A 17,637-nucleotide genomic window follows, 5' to 3' on the forward strand; every position below is an offset into this window, starting at 1 on the left:
CCTTTGAGCAAAACAGCAAAAAAGAAGACAAAAGGTTTTAACCAAGCATCCAAAGGGATAAAAATATTTAATTTCAAAACATAAAACTGAGGGGGAAAAAAAAAAATCAACCACAAAATTAGGAACACAGGTATACAATCTATCAGGATATTAACACCAATCAAATATAACCACAGAGAAAATATAGCCAAAACCCTAGACAAGCCTTCCTAGGCTAAGCATGATGCTCTGTGGAATATTCACAGTGCACAGGGTTCAAAGAGCAACAACTCTGTCCCCAAAGAAACAAAACCACTAAAACCAGGACCTATAAAGCATCTGGGTCTCCTGAAATAAAGGCTAAGTACTCCTTTGATAATGGCCCAAGTCCTTATCCACCAAAGCAAAGATCAAAATACAAACTGAGGCACAATATGTGGGGAAATATATATAACCCAGCAGAACTCTAAAAGATGACCAAGCTGCTCCTTGCTGAGATTCAGCCCAATAATCTAGTCTGCTGTGTGTACAGCTGTGGTAAAGCTGATCTGACTTCCCCAAAGTCACCTCCTCCCCAGCTTCAGCATGATGCACCCAGGAAGCTTCCCATGTCCTCTGGGACAAAAAAAAATGTTCGGGCTATCAGCACGCCCATCTATCGACACTTTATCCTCTCCTGGACCACATTTATCCAGTTCTGACCACAGATATGTGCTTTCCTTTTCTTTCTTAAGAGACAGGGTCTCTGAAAAAGTTTGAGGCTGACCTCAAACTCACTGTAACCAAGAACAGCCTTGAATCCCTGATTCTCTTGCCTCTAATTCCCAAAGGTTGGGATTGTAGTGATTTTGCTTTCTGACAATTTAGCAAAAATTGGTACAGAGTGGCTACGAAAAGAAGTGTTCAGCTGTGAACCCTCAACTGTAACCTTAAGCAAATAAGGCCACTCTCAGAGGAATGATGTAAGGTCTAAAGTAAGAACATAAAACCATCCTTAAAATGTTCAGGGTTAGTGTTACCATCTTCACACAGCTGTGTCCCAGAGTCCTTGTCACCCTTGTCATGATGCTTCCATCAGGACAGAGTACAGCATGCCCCCAGCACAAAAAAAAGCTTCAAGGAAGTTCAGTTTACATGGAGGCAGTGCAGGGCTGAAGGACAACTCCCAACAGAAAGATCATGGACTAACTTAATCCACAACCTGTCTTACAGTTTGTAACAGCAGCTTGACACTTCTCACTTAGGACATCAATAACACCCTTGTCCTCACTCCAGCGGGTGGATCAATGATGTCTGAGGTCCTGAAATACGGCCCAGCTACATGTCATACAAGCCGGTCCCACAGAAGAGCATCAGCACTAGCATAGGCTCACAGCACAGCCAAGTCATAGAACCTCACTGACCAGGTTTCCACAGCTGAGCTGTCTGCAAAGACCGACACATGGACCTTAACATTCTAGGAAACCCCCCAGACCCCCAAAGGCTACTTCCAGCCCTTCCCGACAAACCAGCACGACGTAGCCACACCTGCAGCAAGTCCTAACAAAGGCCAACTATAAAAACAGCCACCATCTAGCAAGGCCTTGGAGCAGCTTCAGACTTCCTCCTTGGTCATCAGGGACACGCAGACCAAGCCATGGTAAGGTGACAGATGTTCCATAACAAGTAATTACTTTCTTAAAAGAGGGAAGACTAAATAAATAAATACCAATGGAGATGTGAGGAAAGCGGCCCTCACACATGGCTGGGGAGAATGCAGAACGGGGCGGCCATGTTACAAGAGGCTGGCCTGTGGTGGTGTCTCTGACTCTTCTGTCTGTGCGTGGGACTCTTTTCCTCCTACTGGGTTGCCACATCCAACCATGATATGAGGGTTTGGGACCAGTCTTACAATATCGTATTATGCTATGTTCGGTGGATATCCCTGGGAGGCCTTTCCCTCCCTTCCTTCCTTCCTTCCTTCCTTCCTTCCTTCCTTCCTTCTTTCTCTTTCTTTCTTTCTTTCTTTCTTTCTTTCTTTCTTTCCCTTTAAGGGAAACAGAGGAGGAGTTGACCTGGGGAACGGCAAGTAGGAAGAGTGACTGGGAAGAGTGGAGGAGAAGGAAACTACAGACCTAATGTATGAGAGAAGAATAAATGGTTTTTAAATAAATAAATAAATAAATAAGAGCCTGGGCTGTTTCTTGAACTGATCCATCATTTCCACTCCCAGATCGACATCAAGACAAATGGTAACACATATCTACCAGAAACTCATAAACAAACGTTCACTGCAGCATCACTCAAAAAGTCAAAAGATGGAGGCGACCACACAGTTACCTCCACTCTTAAGACTAAGCAAGAAGCAGTGCTCCCTTCCATCAGCAGCAAAGGAGTGGAGCAGCACACAGTGATCCTCAGAAAATCACACAAAGTTCAGACACAAAAGAACAAACACAAGTCTGTTTACAGGAAATGTCTGAAGAGGGTAAAACAGACCAGCAACCAGAGGACCAGAGCACCGAGGGCTGGGAGTAGAGAGGAGTGGCTATAGTGCAGAATTCCAGCCTGAGGCAAAGAAAATGTTCTGAAGTTAAATTACACAATGTTGCACAACTCCAACTATGTCAGAGACCACTATAAACTGTAACTGGGTAGTCTATACAGCACGCAAATTATTTCAATAAAACTTTTTTAAAAGCAGAAAGGCTAAATAGAATGCTGTTCTAGAAGTCCCTGGTGTCCAGTGCCCAGTACTGACACTACAGATGGGCATTAGTGAGATACAACCACCAGATTCTAGACCAGCGGTTCTCAACCTGTGGGTTGTGATCCCTTTGAGGGTTGAACAACCCTTTCACAGGGGTTGCATATCAGATATCCTACATATCAGATACTTACTTACATTATAATTTATAACAGTAGCAAAATCATAGTTTTGAAGTAGCAACAAAATTATTTTATGGCTGGGGGTCACACAACATGAGGAATTATACTAAAGTTGGTAAGCATTCGGAAGGCTGAGAACTGCTCTGACAAAAACCACACCCTGCGCAACCTCTGTTGCACACTCTGTCCTTTACTCCTTTACTTCCACTCACGAGGCACCTTCAGCCACTAACAAGGACGGTCCCTCCAACCAGATGGGGGCACATGGCCATAGCCTTACTATTCTCTGACACCTCACCAGGACCTAACAGCTAGCCTGGGTTCATGCTCTTTCCACACATGCCCTACACTGTGCCCCCCATCCTAAAGCTCAGCTGCACTGCTGCCACAGCTATGTCAACCATCAGGACAGGACAGCTTCAAGAGCTTTCAATGGGTGACAGTACCCCTCAAGAGTGAAAGGTGGTTCTAGAGACAAGAAAATCAATTATTACTAGGGTCCATGAACCTCCAAATCCAGCACACAGGGTTTATACAACATGCAGCTACAATGTGCTAGAGAGGTACTTAGTACATTATAAAGGCTGGCATAAGAAAGAAGTCTGAGACATATGCATATGCCATGCTCTTCCACAGAAGCGCTGGTGTCTGTGGCTAGCCACACTGAGGAACCCCAAGTTTCAGCAGCCCTGAGGATGCAGATCCATGCGGTTCAGTTACTTACCCTCTGAGAGTCTTGATGGCAGCAACAGGCCTCGTCTTCCCAGCTCCGCCAGTGCCAGACATCCACCATGCCATGCCTTATCTGTCTCCTGAAAACTAAAGCCAGAGTTCTAAAGTCAACTCCAAGTCTAAAGCCCACAAGTTCACAAGAAACGCAAGTTGGTTCATATTCTGGGCCCATAAGCCTTGCTAAAACTTCATTACTTCTTGGCTAGACAAATAAGACACTCTAAACTAATATGAACATAACTGCCACATCAATATTACTCCTTACAACACCTAATAATAATAAAAAGGCTAGGTCAATGCAAGACCAGTCCAGAAAATATGTTCTTCTAGCTAGGCTGCCTCATCTGGCCTCAGTAGAAGAGGATGCACCTAGCCACCCAGAGATTTAAAGTGCCAGAGTGGGGGGGATACCAAGGGTGGCCCCCACCCACTCGGAGGAGAAGGGGAGAGGGGATTGGGGAAGGATTGGGGGCTGTGACTGAGAAGGGGCAGTGAGTGAGATGTAAAGTGAATATGTAAAAAATAAAATAAAAAAAGACCAGCCAGAGACATTCAACCATTTATATCGTCAAACCAAGTAATCTGCCTGAGATGGTATCCCACCACCGTGACCGCAATGCTGCACACAATGCTCCAGCCCCAGCCTGCTCTCATCAGACAGCAGAGAGTCAACAAAGATGCCACCTCACTCAGAGGACATTAACAGAAAAGAAACGGTGGATGCCTTTAACTGGCACCCACTGTTACTAGAGTGCTCACATTTCAAGATTACAAAACTGATAAATTAAGATGGTCACTGTGTCACGTGCCTCTAATCTCCTGGGAAGAAAAAGACAGAAAGGAAAGAAGTTTAAGTCTAGACTGCTAAAATACATGAGATCCCATAGAGAGAAGAGGGGGGCGGGGAGGGAGGAAGGAAAGAAGGAAAAAAGGAGGGAGGGAGACACAGAGGGGGGAGAGAGAGAGAGAGAGAGAGAGAGAGAGAGAGAGAGAGAGACACACAGAGACAGAAAGGGAGAGAGAGAGGGACAGAAAGGGGAGAGAGAGGGGGAGAGAGAGAGACAGAAAGGGAGAGAGAGAGAGGGACAGAAAGGGGAGAGAGAGAGAGGGACAGAAAGGAGAGAGAGAGAGAGAGAGAGAGAGAGAGAGAGAGAGAGAGAGAGAGAGAGAGAGAATGAATGAGAATTCAAACATCTTTTTCAAAGGTATGGAAGTGTCAGGTTTGGCTATGTTCCCAGGCTGATTGTAAACTTGTAGGCTCAAGTAATCCTCCTACCTCAGCCTTCCAAGTAACTGAAACTACAAAAACACAATTTTGCACCCAACTAAATTGGGTCTCACAAGTAATATTTTATATTTAAAATCAATGTGCCTGTATACTCAAAAGTTCTCTTCGGGGTGTGGCCTATTACAATGTGAGTGACTGTTCTCAGACTGGTCAGGGCTGCTCTGAGGTTTCTGTATTTTGTTGCCAACATAAACACGTAGAAATGCACATTATAGAAAAGCAAATCAAATGGCAAGCTTTTACTATTCTGGCTGAATTCATTTGACAGTAAAGAAATGTGTAGGAAAATCAACACTAAACTGTACGGCCAACAGCCACTTTGCACACCAACTATTACGTGAGGAAGAAGTCACTGATGCATTCAAGATGGGCAGCACAGGCCTTCCTGTCAGATACAGCTGTCCTCCCACTCACCACAACTGTTATGACTCACTCATAATTACAATTTTTTTAAAGTGCCAGGTGTCTTACCAGGTATCTGCTTCAGAGGCTATGAGATCATTTCAAATCTTGGAGGGTTTGTTTTATCAGTTGAGACAGAGTCTCCTGTAGCCCAGGATGGCCTCAAGCTTACTATGCTCACTATGTAGTTGAGGCTGGCCTTGAACTCTTGATCCTCCTACCTCTATTGCTCAAGTACTGGTATCTGGTTCCATTTCCAAATATTCTTTTTTCCATTTCCAAATCTTTATGTCCCTCAGGATTTCAAATGGACAGAGATGCTTCCTCACACTTTTCATGAAGATTCATCATCATAGTGAACTTGATACAGTATCAACACAACAATGACTCAAATATATCATTTCTAAACTACAAGAGTGTCATTGTGTCTTCAGACAGGTATACCTGGAAAGTTCCTATCACCACTACAGACTCATGTCTGATAAAGCCCAGCTTTTGATATGACAGGGGCATAGTAAGAAACTGTGGCCAAGTGCTAAGAGCAAGCCATTATCTCAGCTCTAAGCCTAGGCTCCCAAGCCTAGGAATCCAGAGAGAGAAAGCATAGAATGCTGAAATGCTATCAGTGGGCTGAAGGAAGAGGCTGAGAGACTTAGGCCTCTACACAGACCCAACGTTCTGATCCTTCCATCAGCATGCTTGCTCCATGTTGGACTAAGGATTCAAAAGCAGCAACACCCTCTCCTCTCTCCAGAACACAGGCACAAAACCAGGATATACTTTTGTATCTGCTATCTATTAAAGCAACAGACCCATAAGAAGCTTAAATGAGCTAGGGTCCAAAATTAAACCAAGACTACAAGCCAGGAGAAAACAACACAGTCTGGAGAAACTGTCTACACTAGAACCCTGCAGCACTCCAAAGAGAATGTGCTCAGGATGCCAAAGAAACTGGAGGCAAGAAAATGTAGAAAAAAGTGGGGGAAGAGGGGGTACCTGGATAAAAAGTTCTAAGTGACCAGAGGGAATGTGCAGAAATACCCTAAAGGGGGATGGTAAAAACAGTGCTTGAAACTCAGGGAAGACTTGAAAATGATGGAATCCCAGCCCTTCCTAAATCTGCCAGCACAAAGCCCAGGAAGAGCATCACCAACCCATCCATCCCATGACTTCCAGGAGCAGCTCCAGGGACTAGGTCTAAAACAAACCCACAGAACCTTGAGAAAAGCAGCTGCACACATCGTCTTCTCTTCACACTCCACAAAGCAGCCTCAATAAGAATGTTTCCTGCTAGTACTTCTGCTGCATATTGTCCGTCCCCATTTGAAAACAGTCTCTGACGCACCATCTCCTCTAAACTGCAAACTGTCACTAAGCAGCCTGAGGCAATATGAAAGGCCCAATTCAGAAGGATGTGTACTTTGGGCTGCTGGTGGGCCATCTCTAAAGACACGAGGACCAAGTGCTGGAGCGCTCACAGTGCTGAAAACAGACTTCCCACCAGCCAGTAACAGTCACACAGAACAGCAGGCTCAGAATGGTCCAGCCAACAAATGGTCATACAAACTGAATGTATACCATCACACACATACCATTTCCCCACACACTCAGCAAGTCCAGAAAGGCTAAACTTCAGTTCATTATAGTACAACTCGGAATCCAGGCCTCAGTTAATCAAGGGTCTCAGTAGCCACTGGGGCTAGTAGCAATAAAGCATGCATCCAGAAAATTCCTTCATCTTAAGAAGCTCTGCTACTCATAGTACAGGCCCAAAGCCTTCACTGGACAATGAAGGCCTACATTTGCATGGGTTCAACACTGACTTCATCTCTTTCTAAAGGTTTTAGCTATATAATGATGTTGAAAACAACATATCAGATAACAAACTGTCAAGTTTAACTTAACAAGAAAAAATTAGGCTTTGGGGTTCTGATAAATAGCTCAATTTAAAGAATATATAATAATACACAAGAACCAAAAGCTACAGGTCTGCCTTTGCGGTGATTACCCACCTGAAACAGTCCAACACAGACCCCACCACGTCATCTGCCAACTCTCTAGGAAGCCTTCCAGCCATCCTGCCAATTCTGAAAAAGAGAAGCAACAGTCCATCAGCTGCACACCAGCACCTTGAGAAAGTTCCCTACTAACCTAGAGCAGGGCAAGCCTCGAATACTGCCCAGCAACCACGCTCAGAACGGGTCAGGTGATTCCTTGGGCATGTGGATAGGGTACGTGGTCACTTTTCTGCACAGTAATGTGGACCCTGATCCCGTCAGTGATAAGAGCCCCCAAGTACTTCTAGATAGATGCTGCAAGCTCCAACCTTGGCCACTCTCGTACCTAGACTGTCCCACTTCCACAAAGGATAGCCCAGGCCCTGCACAGAGGGAAGCCAGAGGCCTGAAGCCAGGCCCAAGAGAAGGATCATTCCAGCCTGTCTCACTATGCATGTGCTGGTCTATCCCTCCCAGCAGGCCTGACTTTGGGCCAAAATACATCTAGGGTTGGCATAGATACAAGTTCCTGTGGCAGCCCACTTCAGCTTATGAAGAGCTTTACATCGGTGATGCCAGGGAGACCTGTAAGCAAGAAGCTGCACTGCCTCACTTTACGACCACCACACGAAGCCACTTCAACAACCTAAACATCTAACTTGTGTTAATCAACTATTACTAATATTGGCCTCACACCACTTTAGGAAGCCTAAAATTTAACCTTAGTATTTTTTTTTTTAATTTTTGGGTTTTTGAGTGGTTTGGTTTGGTTTGATTTGGCTTGGTTTTTTTGTTTTGTTTTGTTTTGTTTTTGTTTTTTGGTGTTTGTTTGAGGCAAGATCTCACTATGTAGCTCTGCTGGCCTGGAACCTCCTGCATAGAACCAGCTGTCTGTGAACTCATAATAATCTGTCTGTCTCTGCCTCCCAAGTGCTGGGATTAAAGGCATATACACAGCCAATAATTATCTTCAAGTGTACATTATATAAAACAATAGTTCTATCATTTGAAAATCTACAAAGTATTTACAACTCTCAAAACCCATGTAAAGTTTTTTAAGGAATGAAGACTTTTTTTAAGGAATCAACACTGACTGAGACCCAGCTGCCCCTCACCTCTGGCACTCAGCACCCAGGGCATCCATACGTACCCTTTCGCTGCAGACCACCGCACCACAGTGTCCTTGTCCTTCAACCCAACCAGCAGCTGCTCTGCAAGAACCAGGACACAAAGAACCATCAGCCTACATAAAATCTTAATCCTCTTGCTTCTATACGGACTATCCCAGCAATCCTGCACCTCGCAATGTAGGAATGCACTGTGGAACTGTGTATTCTATGGATCCCAGAGGACACACTGTGCTGAGAGAACTTCATTTTCTCATAGGTTACACATGCTCATAACCTCAGTGCCTGAGAAGCCGATGCTGGAGGACTTCAACAAAGGCACTTTGGAAATCCCAACACTCAGGAGGCAAAGGCAAGCAGATTTTAATTGCTTTTCAGGCCAGCCTGATCTACCAGGCCAGCCAGAGCTACACAGTGAGACCCTTTCTATAAAGAATAAGAGTCTTTATTGTACTTTTTTTCACAGTAGTGGAGGAATGGGTATGCTGTGGGCATGCTACTGTATGAATGTGGGGCTAGAGGATAACTTCTAGGAACTGGCTCTCTCCCTCTACCACATAAATCCCAGGAATCAAACCCAGGAGTTGTCAAGTTTGGTCCCTTTACCTTCTGCATGCCCAAGAGGTCTTACTGTCCATATCCAAGAAGATAAATGTTATCCTACATGTATAAGTATATTGCCTGCATGTATGTATATATACCATGTGCATGACTGGTACCTGCAGACATCAAAAGAGGGGTCAGATCCCCTGGAACCTGGGTTATAGATGACTGGGAGCTATCTGATAGGTGCTGAGAACCAAACCAACAAGTGTTGTAAACAGCTGAGCTATCTCTTCAATGTTGGACCTTAAATTTAATTACAATGACTGTTTTTAATCACAGAAAAGGGCATTTCTGCCACTTTCTAACAAGTGAAGCCAACCCAATAGGACAATCAGCAGGAAACAGATGCTTCCCCAGGTAAAGGCCCCTGTAAGCCAATGGAAGGGGGGATCAAAGGAAACAAACATTTGAGAAGGCCTCTACAGATAAACATGGGGGAGGGGGGTTGTAGCACAGAGGCCGTTAGGTTATCCCAGGTCACACAACCCTGCAAGCCCAGTATGGTCCCAATGTTGGCCAGAGGACAAACCCCAGAAGAACTGACACAGATAAATAGCTAAAGGGTTGGGTGGGAAGAAACAAGTCACCAGACCCAGGAGTGTAAAACAACGGGCCTAAGGCAGGTAGGCAACAAGAGAAAAGGAGCGGAGCACTCGGCCTGGGCCTATGGAACACAAGGAGCGGAGCACTCGGCCTGGGCCTATGGAGCGCAAGGAGCGGAGCACTCGGCCTGGGCCTATGGAACGCAAGGAGCAGAGCACTCGGCCTGGCCTATGCAGCGCAAGGAGCAGAGCACTCGGCCTGGCCTATGGAACACAAGGTGGCTTAGAGCAACTCACTATCTGCTGCACCACAGCAGCCAAGGAAGAGAATCCCAGGAAGCATCAGGGGTCAAAGAAAAGACCAACTGTATGGTGAGTGCTGGACACGTGAGCAACAGCACAGCACTGTAGTCAAGGAGAGGGTGTAGACGCAGTACAGGCAAGTCTGCGGGAAAAGCACGAGTGGGCTGAACACAGCAAGAGATGGTCAGCCAGCTTCGTCCTCCCAGCCAGGATCCTCACAGGAAGTGGAGGTTTACAGGAGGCAGGAAAGCAGGAAGAGTGAAGGAAGAGCAAGTGAGCGTGAGGGTGGGCACAGTGAAGGGCTGCCTGGGAACAGACACTGGGTCCTGATCAGTATGGAGACCATGCCTAAGGAAAGCATGCTTACACAAGACAAGAATATGGAGGCAGGAGACATGAGTCCCATGTTCCAAGCCCATGTCCCTGGGAACACTGTTTCCCTGAAGACACCCAGGAGAACAACTTAAAGTCAGGTTGCCTAAAGGCAATGAGGAGTGGTGAAGAGACAGTGGAGAGCTGGCACTGCTAGAGCAGGTGTCCAGGAGGTCAGTGAGTGACCATGTGCTAGGTGAAGTATCAGAAGGTAACCAGAGAGAAAGGCAGGCTGTACTGTGCAGGGAGGCGTGCATGTATCTGCTGTAGGCTCCACTTACCTATCACAGTTTCCACCCCCTCTGGGACATCATAGTCTTCATCACCATCAGAAGTCAAACTATCAGACAGCAGCTTCTGTTCACTCTTACCCGGGGCACAGAGCTGCAGGTTAGCAGCCAAAGACCGACAGCCACGCTGATACCTATGCAGAACAAAACCATCTCAAGTTGGTAGGTTCAACCTGGTCCTAAAAATAAAATTTTTGATAACTGGTATCATCAACTTACCATTCCTCAGAATCATACATGATGCCTGCGGAAATCTCAATCCATGCAAACCTCAAAGAAAGCCAACCTAGGCCAGATGCATGCCCTAATTCTGAAGAGCCTTCTACAACAAAGCTTCATAGCAAAAGGCAATGGCAACACCTGGCCATAGGTGCACATGAAAGATACCAGAGCCTCACCCTTGTTCACAAGCAAGTGGCTGCCTTCTCCACCTGCTTGGCTCTCTGGCCTCAGCCCAGACCAGAGGACCCATTTCTTTTTTTTTTTAACCTGTAGGCCAACTGCAGCTCTGAATAGATCTCCCACTTGCCTGGGAACAAGAAAAGAATAGCCAATGAAAATGTGGCTCATGGTCACCACTGCACCACCACCTTGACCCAAGTCTGGACCACTAGCCTTGACCAAGCAACTCCCTCCTAAGAGTCAGCATACAGAGTAACCAAAGCTTACCTCCAAAGTGAATTCAAAAGAGGCAGGTAGCTTCTGCCTGGCTCTCTACCCTGCGGCGGGCCCCACATGGACCAAGACAGGGTGCTTCCCTCCCCAACAGAAAATCATGTGCACTACCTTTACCTCTACCCCACAGACACTGTCAGGACTGCAGCAAAAGCACAGCACAAAAGTGCAAGCGTTCACACCTGAAGTGCTACATAGGTCACTACTGAGAAAGAACACAAAACCCACACCCAGTCTCCCTCACATCCTGAGTAACCCTCACAATGAGAAAGCACAAGATAGGAGCAGGAAGCTCAGGGGAAGCTGCGTGGAGAACTCAGAGCTCAGGGAAGGTCGGGTCACCACAGAGGACGGCTGCACCCCAGAGAAAAAAGCTGAAATAAACTGAAGCCAAGAACGGACAGGAAAGTGGATGCACCCAGCACTCACACCCTATGAGGACCAAACTGCACCACCTGCAACGGGAAAATCCTCTAGAAAGCAGCCTAAGAGATCTAACGAGAACCTAGAAATAAAAGAAATAAAAAGGGAAACTGGGCGTGGTGATGCACTTCAGATGAAGGCAGGAAAATCAGGAGTTCAAGGTCATCTGAACAGCAAATTCAAGGCCAGTCTGGGTTATGTAAACGAGACCCTTTCCCTGCAAAAGTGGGGAGGGAAAATACTGAAAGAAAAAAGAAAAAAATGGAAGAGAAAACAAATAGGAAGAAGGTGAATTTAAAATTCAGTCGTTAGCCAGCCATGGTTGCTCATCCCTTTGATACCAGCACTGGGAAGGCAGAGTCAGGGGGAACTCTGTGAGTTCAAGGCTAGCCTACTCTACAAACCAGGTTCCAGGATAGCCAGGGCTACATAGAGAGACTGTCTCAAACAAAACAAGACAAAAATTCAGTCATGTTTTGGTTTGAATTGTTTTTTTTTTTTTTTTTTTTTTTTTTTTTTTTTTTTGAACAACAGAGTCTTCTTATATAGCTCTAGTAGACCTAGAATTCACCACATAGAAGAGGCCAGCCTTGAACTTTCCTCCTGACTCACAGAGAGCTAGGATTAGGAGTGTGTGTCAGCATGCCTACCAAAACATAATTCTATTAATAATTACATTATTATATGTGATGAAAAATACAGACTAAATTATTTTTTTCCTTCTTAAATTAAGGTTCCTAGTACCTGTGAACATTAACTGAACACATCTGGTGAGTATGTAAACCAGCTCTAGTATAGACAAGTCTTGTCCAATCAGCCAATAGCCTGGGCAAAGGCTCCCTCTCCCACTGCCAGCCTCTGACCAGCTCAGTCTCCTGAGTCTCCAGATGCCTTCTACCCTCCAGGTCTTGGGTTTCACTGGCTTCCTTCCACAGTGTACACATCCTGTTAGTTTTGTTTCTCTGGAAAATTTCCACAATGTTTTGAGTACAGATCACTAGAATGTAGCCTACAGAACAACCTAGACTGAAGTATGCATGTGAGGGATATTTCAGTAAGACATCTCTAAATCATAGCATACTTCTTTGGAGTTCACTACACACTGGAAAACATTTTAACTAAACTTAAATAATTCTTCCCAAATCACACACATTAATAATTGAATGCAGCTCAATAGTACAACACTTGCATTAAGCCCTGGGTTTTAGCTCCAGCACCACAAGAATAGTATTAATAGCAATAACAGCAACAGCAGCAGCACCTTCCAGACATGATGGCACATGCCTAGAATCCAGCACTTAAGACTGAGGCAGGAGTGTAAACTCAAAGCTACCCTGAGCTACACAGCAAGGCTCTGTCTCAAAGGGGAAAAAAGCCTATACTGTGAGGATATTAGAAGAGTCTGTGTCCACCAGCAAGAAAAGACACTTCTGTTTGTGATGTTTCTGAATTAACCTTCAACAGTGAGCCATGTTTTCTGAGAGACGACAGAACAGAAAGCTTTTTCCCCAAGAGCCAGAACCAACCACTTGTAGGTGCAACTGAGCAGCACCTGAGGAAAAGGCAGAGCAAGCTTCTCCATCTCCGATCTAGCTTCAGCCACTCTAACTGAAGACACTGAGTCAGAAAATAGCCAAGAGGAAAACCACTCCCTTCGAAACCAGAAACACTCGGGCACCAAAGGAAAAAGCAAAGCAGAAGACAATGTTTGCTGTTCAGTCCACACAGTCCTCTCCTCATGAGAAAAATGCAAAGCCCCAAGCCTAACTTACCTCCACTTGGCCACCTTTGGCTTCAGGAAAGTCAACCCCAGCCTCTGGACAAGCTTCACACCAAGCTTCCGCAGCAAGGTGTGATTGCTCTCAGGGAGTCTGCATCCATCAAGGCACTGGAGCACAGTGTTGGCTGCAGATAAGAACATGCGACTTAACGTGTCAAGATCCTGCATGCTGCATGCATGCATCCCTGAAACACACTAATCCCCTGAGCCCTGGCCACAAGACCCTTTTCTCCTCAGGTTATCTGTTAAGAACAGCTATCGTGAAGCCTACTTATTGTCTTCACCATGCTGCAAAAAGTAGAAACGGCCCAGAGCAAAGGGGAAGCCATCTTGCTGTAAGCCTGATGCAAGGCCTGAGAGACACAGGGACAAGTGTGGGCAAAGGAGATCATTCAAGTGAACTAGGGCTTCTGGAGCGTGTTTTACTCGTGGACTGCTCACTCAGCACTGTGCTGGGATGGAGGCAGTGCGGGGCAGGAGACTGAGCCCAAGGGAGCATAATGAGACCTCTTACATGAGACCCTGGGCTACAAAGGCATTCAGGGGACTAAAGTGTGGCAGAAGAGTATGATAATGACATTTTGGACACACCTAGGATAAGAGCCTAGGGTAGGAGCATAGGGCTAGGTCTCAGATGGGACATGGACAAGGATGAGCTAGCTGGGTGATAGCCTACGCTAGGCCTATTCTCTTATTCATTATTCTTCCTCTGAAAGGTCCAAGAAATCCCTCTATAAAGAGGGAATGAAGTAATGGAAAGAGAATATAAGGTGATAGAGGAGGAAGGTGAGGCAGTGGGGAAGAAGGTGAGGCAGTGGGGAGGAAGGAGAGGATGTGGTAATAAGAGGGAAGGAGAGGATGGGGAGAAGATGAGGTAACAGGTTACAGAGAACGAGGTAAGAAGGGAATGAAACAGTGAGAGTGTGAAGAAGAAATGAACTGGAGGGGTGAGAGGCGACAGGATGATGTTGGGGAAATAGAGCAATGGGAAAACAACGCTGCCGTGGGCTCCCAGGTGACCTACGGCCATGCTTACTGTTACCAGGCCCCTCCAGGATTAAGCTGGGGCACTTGGAGTGTTGCAAAACCCAGATCTCAGAAATTTTCTATATCTCAAATAGGTAGAATAGTTTATCAAAGATATATTAAAGAACACAAAACAGAAAGTCACAGAACTATGACAGTGTCCCAGTACACAAAGCTACAGGTTCTCACACCTGAGTTAAATGTTAGAGCAAAAGCACACTTGACTATACACCCACACACTCACAGCGCAAACACTCTCCTTCAAATTAGTCTTACCGTAGGGTAGACAGTCTTCACGTTTTCCATGCTTAAATATTTGAGCCTGAAAAAACAGCATGTTTTAAGTACATTTTAAGTTTAAAATATATACAAGTTATCAGAACAAACTCATCACATCTTCCAGAATTTTGCTGAGCATATACCAACAGACACTAGGCGAAAAAAATTCAGGTCATGATAATAAAGGAGAGTCTAGAAAAGAGATCTTCTGTCAGGTCACCTCATAGCAAGAGCACATCAATAGCATCTGGTCCTCTGAGGAGCCTAGATCCGAACCTGTAGTGTGCAGACTGAACTGGAGAGAGGTGGGAAAGTCTCAAGAGCTGCAGATCAAAGGATCCACACAAAAGTGAGAGGCCTTCTCCCTCACTACCTTATCAACCCAGGAGGAGGGTCTCACCCTCCTCAACTCTCACAGAACTGACTTCCACCCCCTGCCACAGTTTACCACTGGATCTGGTTCCTCCCGAGCTCTCCCTCCCTGTGATGGTAGCTGCACATCATGCAGTCTCTGTACTATGAATGCATTTGGAGGTCAGCAGCCAAAAACACTGTCTGATCTTCACTAGAACTAATTCTCTCTCACTGGTGTGCTAAAACACTGGTCCTCACTAGCACGCTGGCCCTCCTTCAGTCATAGTGATGTTTCTCTCAACTCCTGGAACTTGATCTTGACATCCACACATGCATTGTGACTAGCATGCACCCATATTCACACACATACATACCACATACACATGAATATACATATACATATATAAATTTTTTTAAAAAGAACACTAGTTCTCTTCCACTAGAACAGTGGCTCTCACTGAAACACTGGTCCTCACTAGAATTCTGGTTCTTCTCACTGGAACAACAGTTCTCTTTCACTAGAACACTGGTACCACACTGGTCCCAAACATTTACAAACAGGATAAACACAAGCACAGACACGCGTGGTGGCACATGCCTATAACCCTAGCACTTGAGACACAGAGACAGGAGAATCACCACTAGTTCAAAGCCACCCTGGTCTACACAGCAAGTTCCAATGTAACCAGAGCTACATAGGAAGAACCCTGTCTCAAGAAACAAACAGGCAAGTAAAACATTAACACACAAATCATAAGCATTTTAAATTGACATTAACACATGTAATGAAATAAAAGAACACATATATACATATGCACCAAATGCAAAATCAGGTCCTGTCGGTATCTAGTCATCTGCATTGGAGCTTCCTGTTAGTCCCCCAACACACACACACACACGCACACGCACACGGACACACACACACAATCCCAGTACTGCCCAGTGCCTATTAAGAGAACCCACAGAAGTCTGTGCTGCCTGTTGGCTCCCCAAACCCCAAGGTGCTCAGGAGGACACCCTCAGAACAAGTAGTGATGATGGGGAGCCTCATCTGAAAGGTGGGACACCGCAAGGCACAACCTCTAAACTCTGTCAAACGAGGGTCCTGAAGTATGAGCTGCGCCAGGCACTAGAGCAGTGGCAGGCCTCTGTCTTACTGGGCAGGATAAAGCAACCCAACTGCTTCAGCTCCCATCTGGGAACTGAGATTAACCAACCACAGCCTCAAAATGCTGGCAGTCACAGCCCCTTAGCAGAAACCATACTATATTCCTTCTCTTTTTACCACTTTTCTTTCTACCAACTCAACCCTCGCCCTTGGGTGATCATCCCAGACCCAATGGCACTGACTGCATCATTTCAACATACTCAGCGTGAGTGAACGGCAAGCCAGGACTTAGTCACTTTGGAAACACCATGTCATAGTTTGGAAAGTCATTCCCAAAATGCTCAGTGAACTTCAGTTCATAGAAAAAGAATTCTCTGGACCCTACCACTGCTCCCTTATAAACCTGTAGAGGTCTCAAAGAGGTGCCACCAAGTGACACTTTGGTTTGGCAGGCCATAGGAACCCATCAGTGGGCCCCTGGGCTCTGCACCTTCCCACTCGCTATAGCTACCTCACTGAGCTGCCCGTGAAGAGAAGCAGCTGAGCAGAAAGGAGTGTTCTCCCTCCTCCTCCCCACACACACAATCCACCATAATACAAACACTATACACTGTAACCTTGGAGCTGGTCTGGCACCAGGAGTGAGAGGAAAGAGCATAGCCTGGTGGCTACCCTGACCATCTGGAGCAGAGGCTGGGTAGCCCCAAGCCAGTCCAGGTTTGCAAACTGTGACCTCAATTAGTTCAGACTCAGATCAGAAGCTCAAGGGTGAAAATACAGAAGTTAGGCACTTTTCCCTTTTAAAAAGTTACATCAACATGCTCCAGTGAGTATGTGGGCAACACAGATTGGACTTGGTATTCTTCTTTTTTTTTCCCTCTTTGTTTAAAAGGGGAAGTCATAAGGGGGTGGGAGGTTGGGGGACCTGGAAGGACTGGGATGTGAATGAGATTTGGGTACACTATATGAAATTTCCAAATAATCAATAAAAACATTAAGTTTTTTAAAAGTTAAGGTCAAACTTCACATGCATAATCAACTTTCACCTCTAAACTGATGTGTGTCCTTTAACTCCATAGAACCCACCCCCATAGGCTCTAGGGACCACATATTCTCTTTAAAGCAAACCCTGGCTAGAAAAGCAAGGCAGGACAAAATCCAAGGAGCAACCATAGGCCTGGCCTCAATGCACCTTACAGGGCTAGCACATCCCAGAGTCCCACCAAAGCACCCCTTCAGGGATGTACCCACCTCCCAACCAGGCACACAGCTGCCCTTGATCCTTTTCTTAGTCATGGGTGGAAAAAATCAGGGCCATCTTAAACAAAAGACAACTTACGAAAACAAGAAAACTTAAAATGGGCCAGAATATCTATATTCCAAATATATCTGGACATTACAAGGCTTCCTATTTTTATAAAAACCATTCAGGTTCCAATCAGTTTTCAAAGTAACAGTCAAAACCCTGATTTGCGACACGCTACCT

The 17,637-nt window shown here is 45.7% G+C and overlaps 1 protein-coding gene across 1 annotated transcript in view; it reads right to left on the reverse strand.

Moving 5' to 3' along the window:
- The window catches only part of Tbcd (tubulin folding cofactor D), a 168,648-nt gene that overhangs the window by 111,554 nt on the left and 39,457 nt on the right, over window positions 1-17,637 (reverse strand). Inside the window, exons 8-13 of the mRNA XM_034508080.2 lie at window positions 14,687-14,732; window positions 13,377-13,509; window positions 10,498-10,640; window positions 8,417-8,477; window positions 7,282-7,356; window positions 3,572-3,666 (exon numbers count right to left, since the gene is read on the reverse strand). Coding sequence (XP_034363971.1) covers window positions 3,572-3,666; window positions 7,282-7,356; window positions 8,417-8,477; window positions 10,498-10,640; window positions 13,377-13,509; window positions 14,687-14,732 — 553 coding nt within the window. The remainder of the gene's footprint in view (window positions 1-3,571; window positions 3,667-7,281; window positions 7,357-8,416; window positions 8,478-10,497; window positions 10,641-13,376; window positions 13,510-14,686; window positions 14,733-17,637) is intronic.

Source organism: Arvicanthis niloticus, chromosome 6 (genome assembly GCF_011762505.2).
Source record: "Arvicanthis niloticus isolate mArvNil1 chromosome 6, mArvNil1.pat.X, whole genome shotgun sequence".
Taxonomy (NCBI): Eukaryota; Metazoa; Chordata; class Mammalia; order Rodentia; family Muridae; genus Arvicanthis; species Arvicanthis niloticus.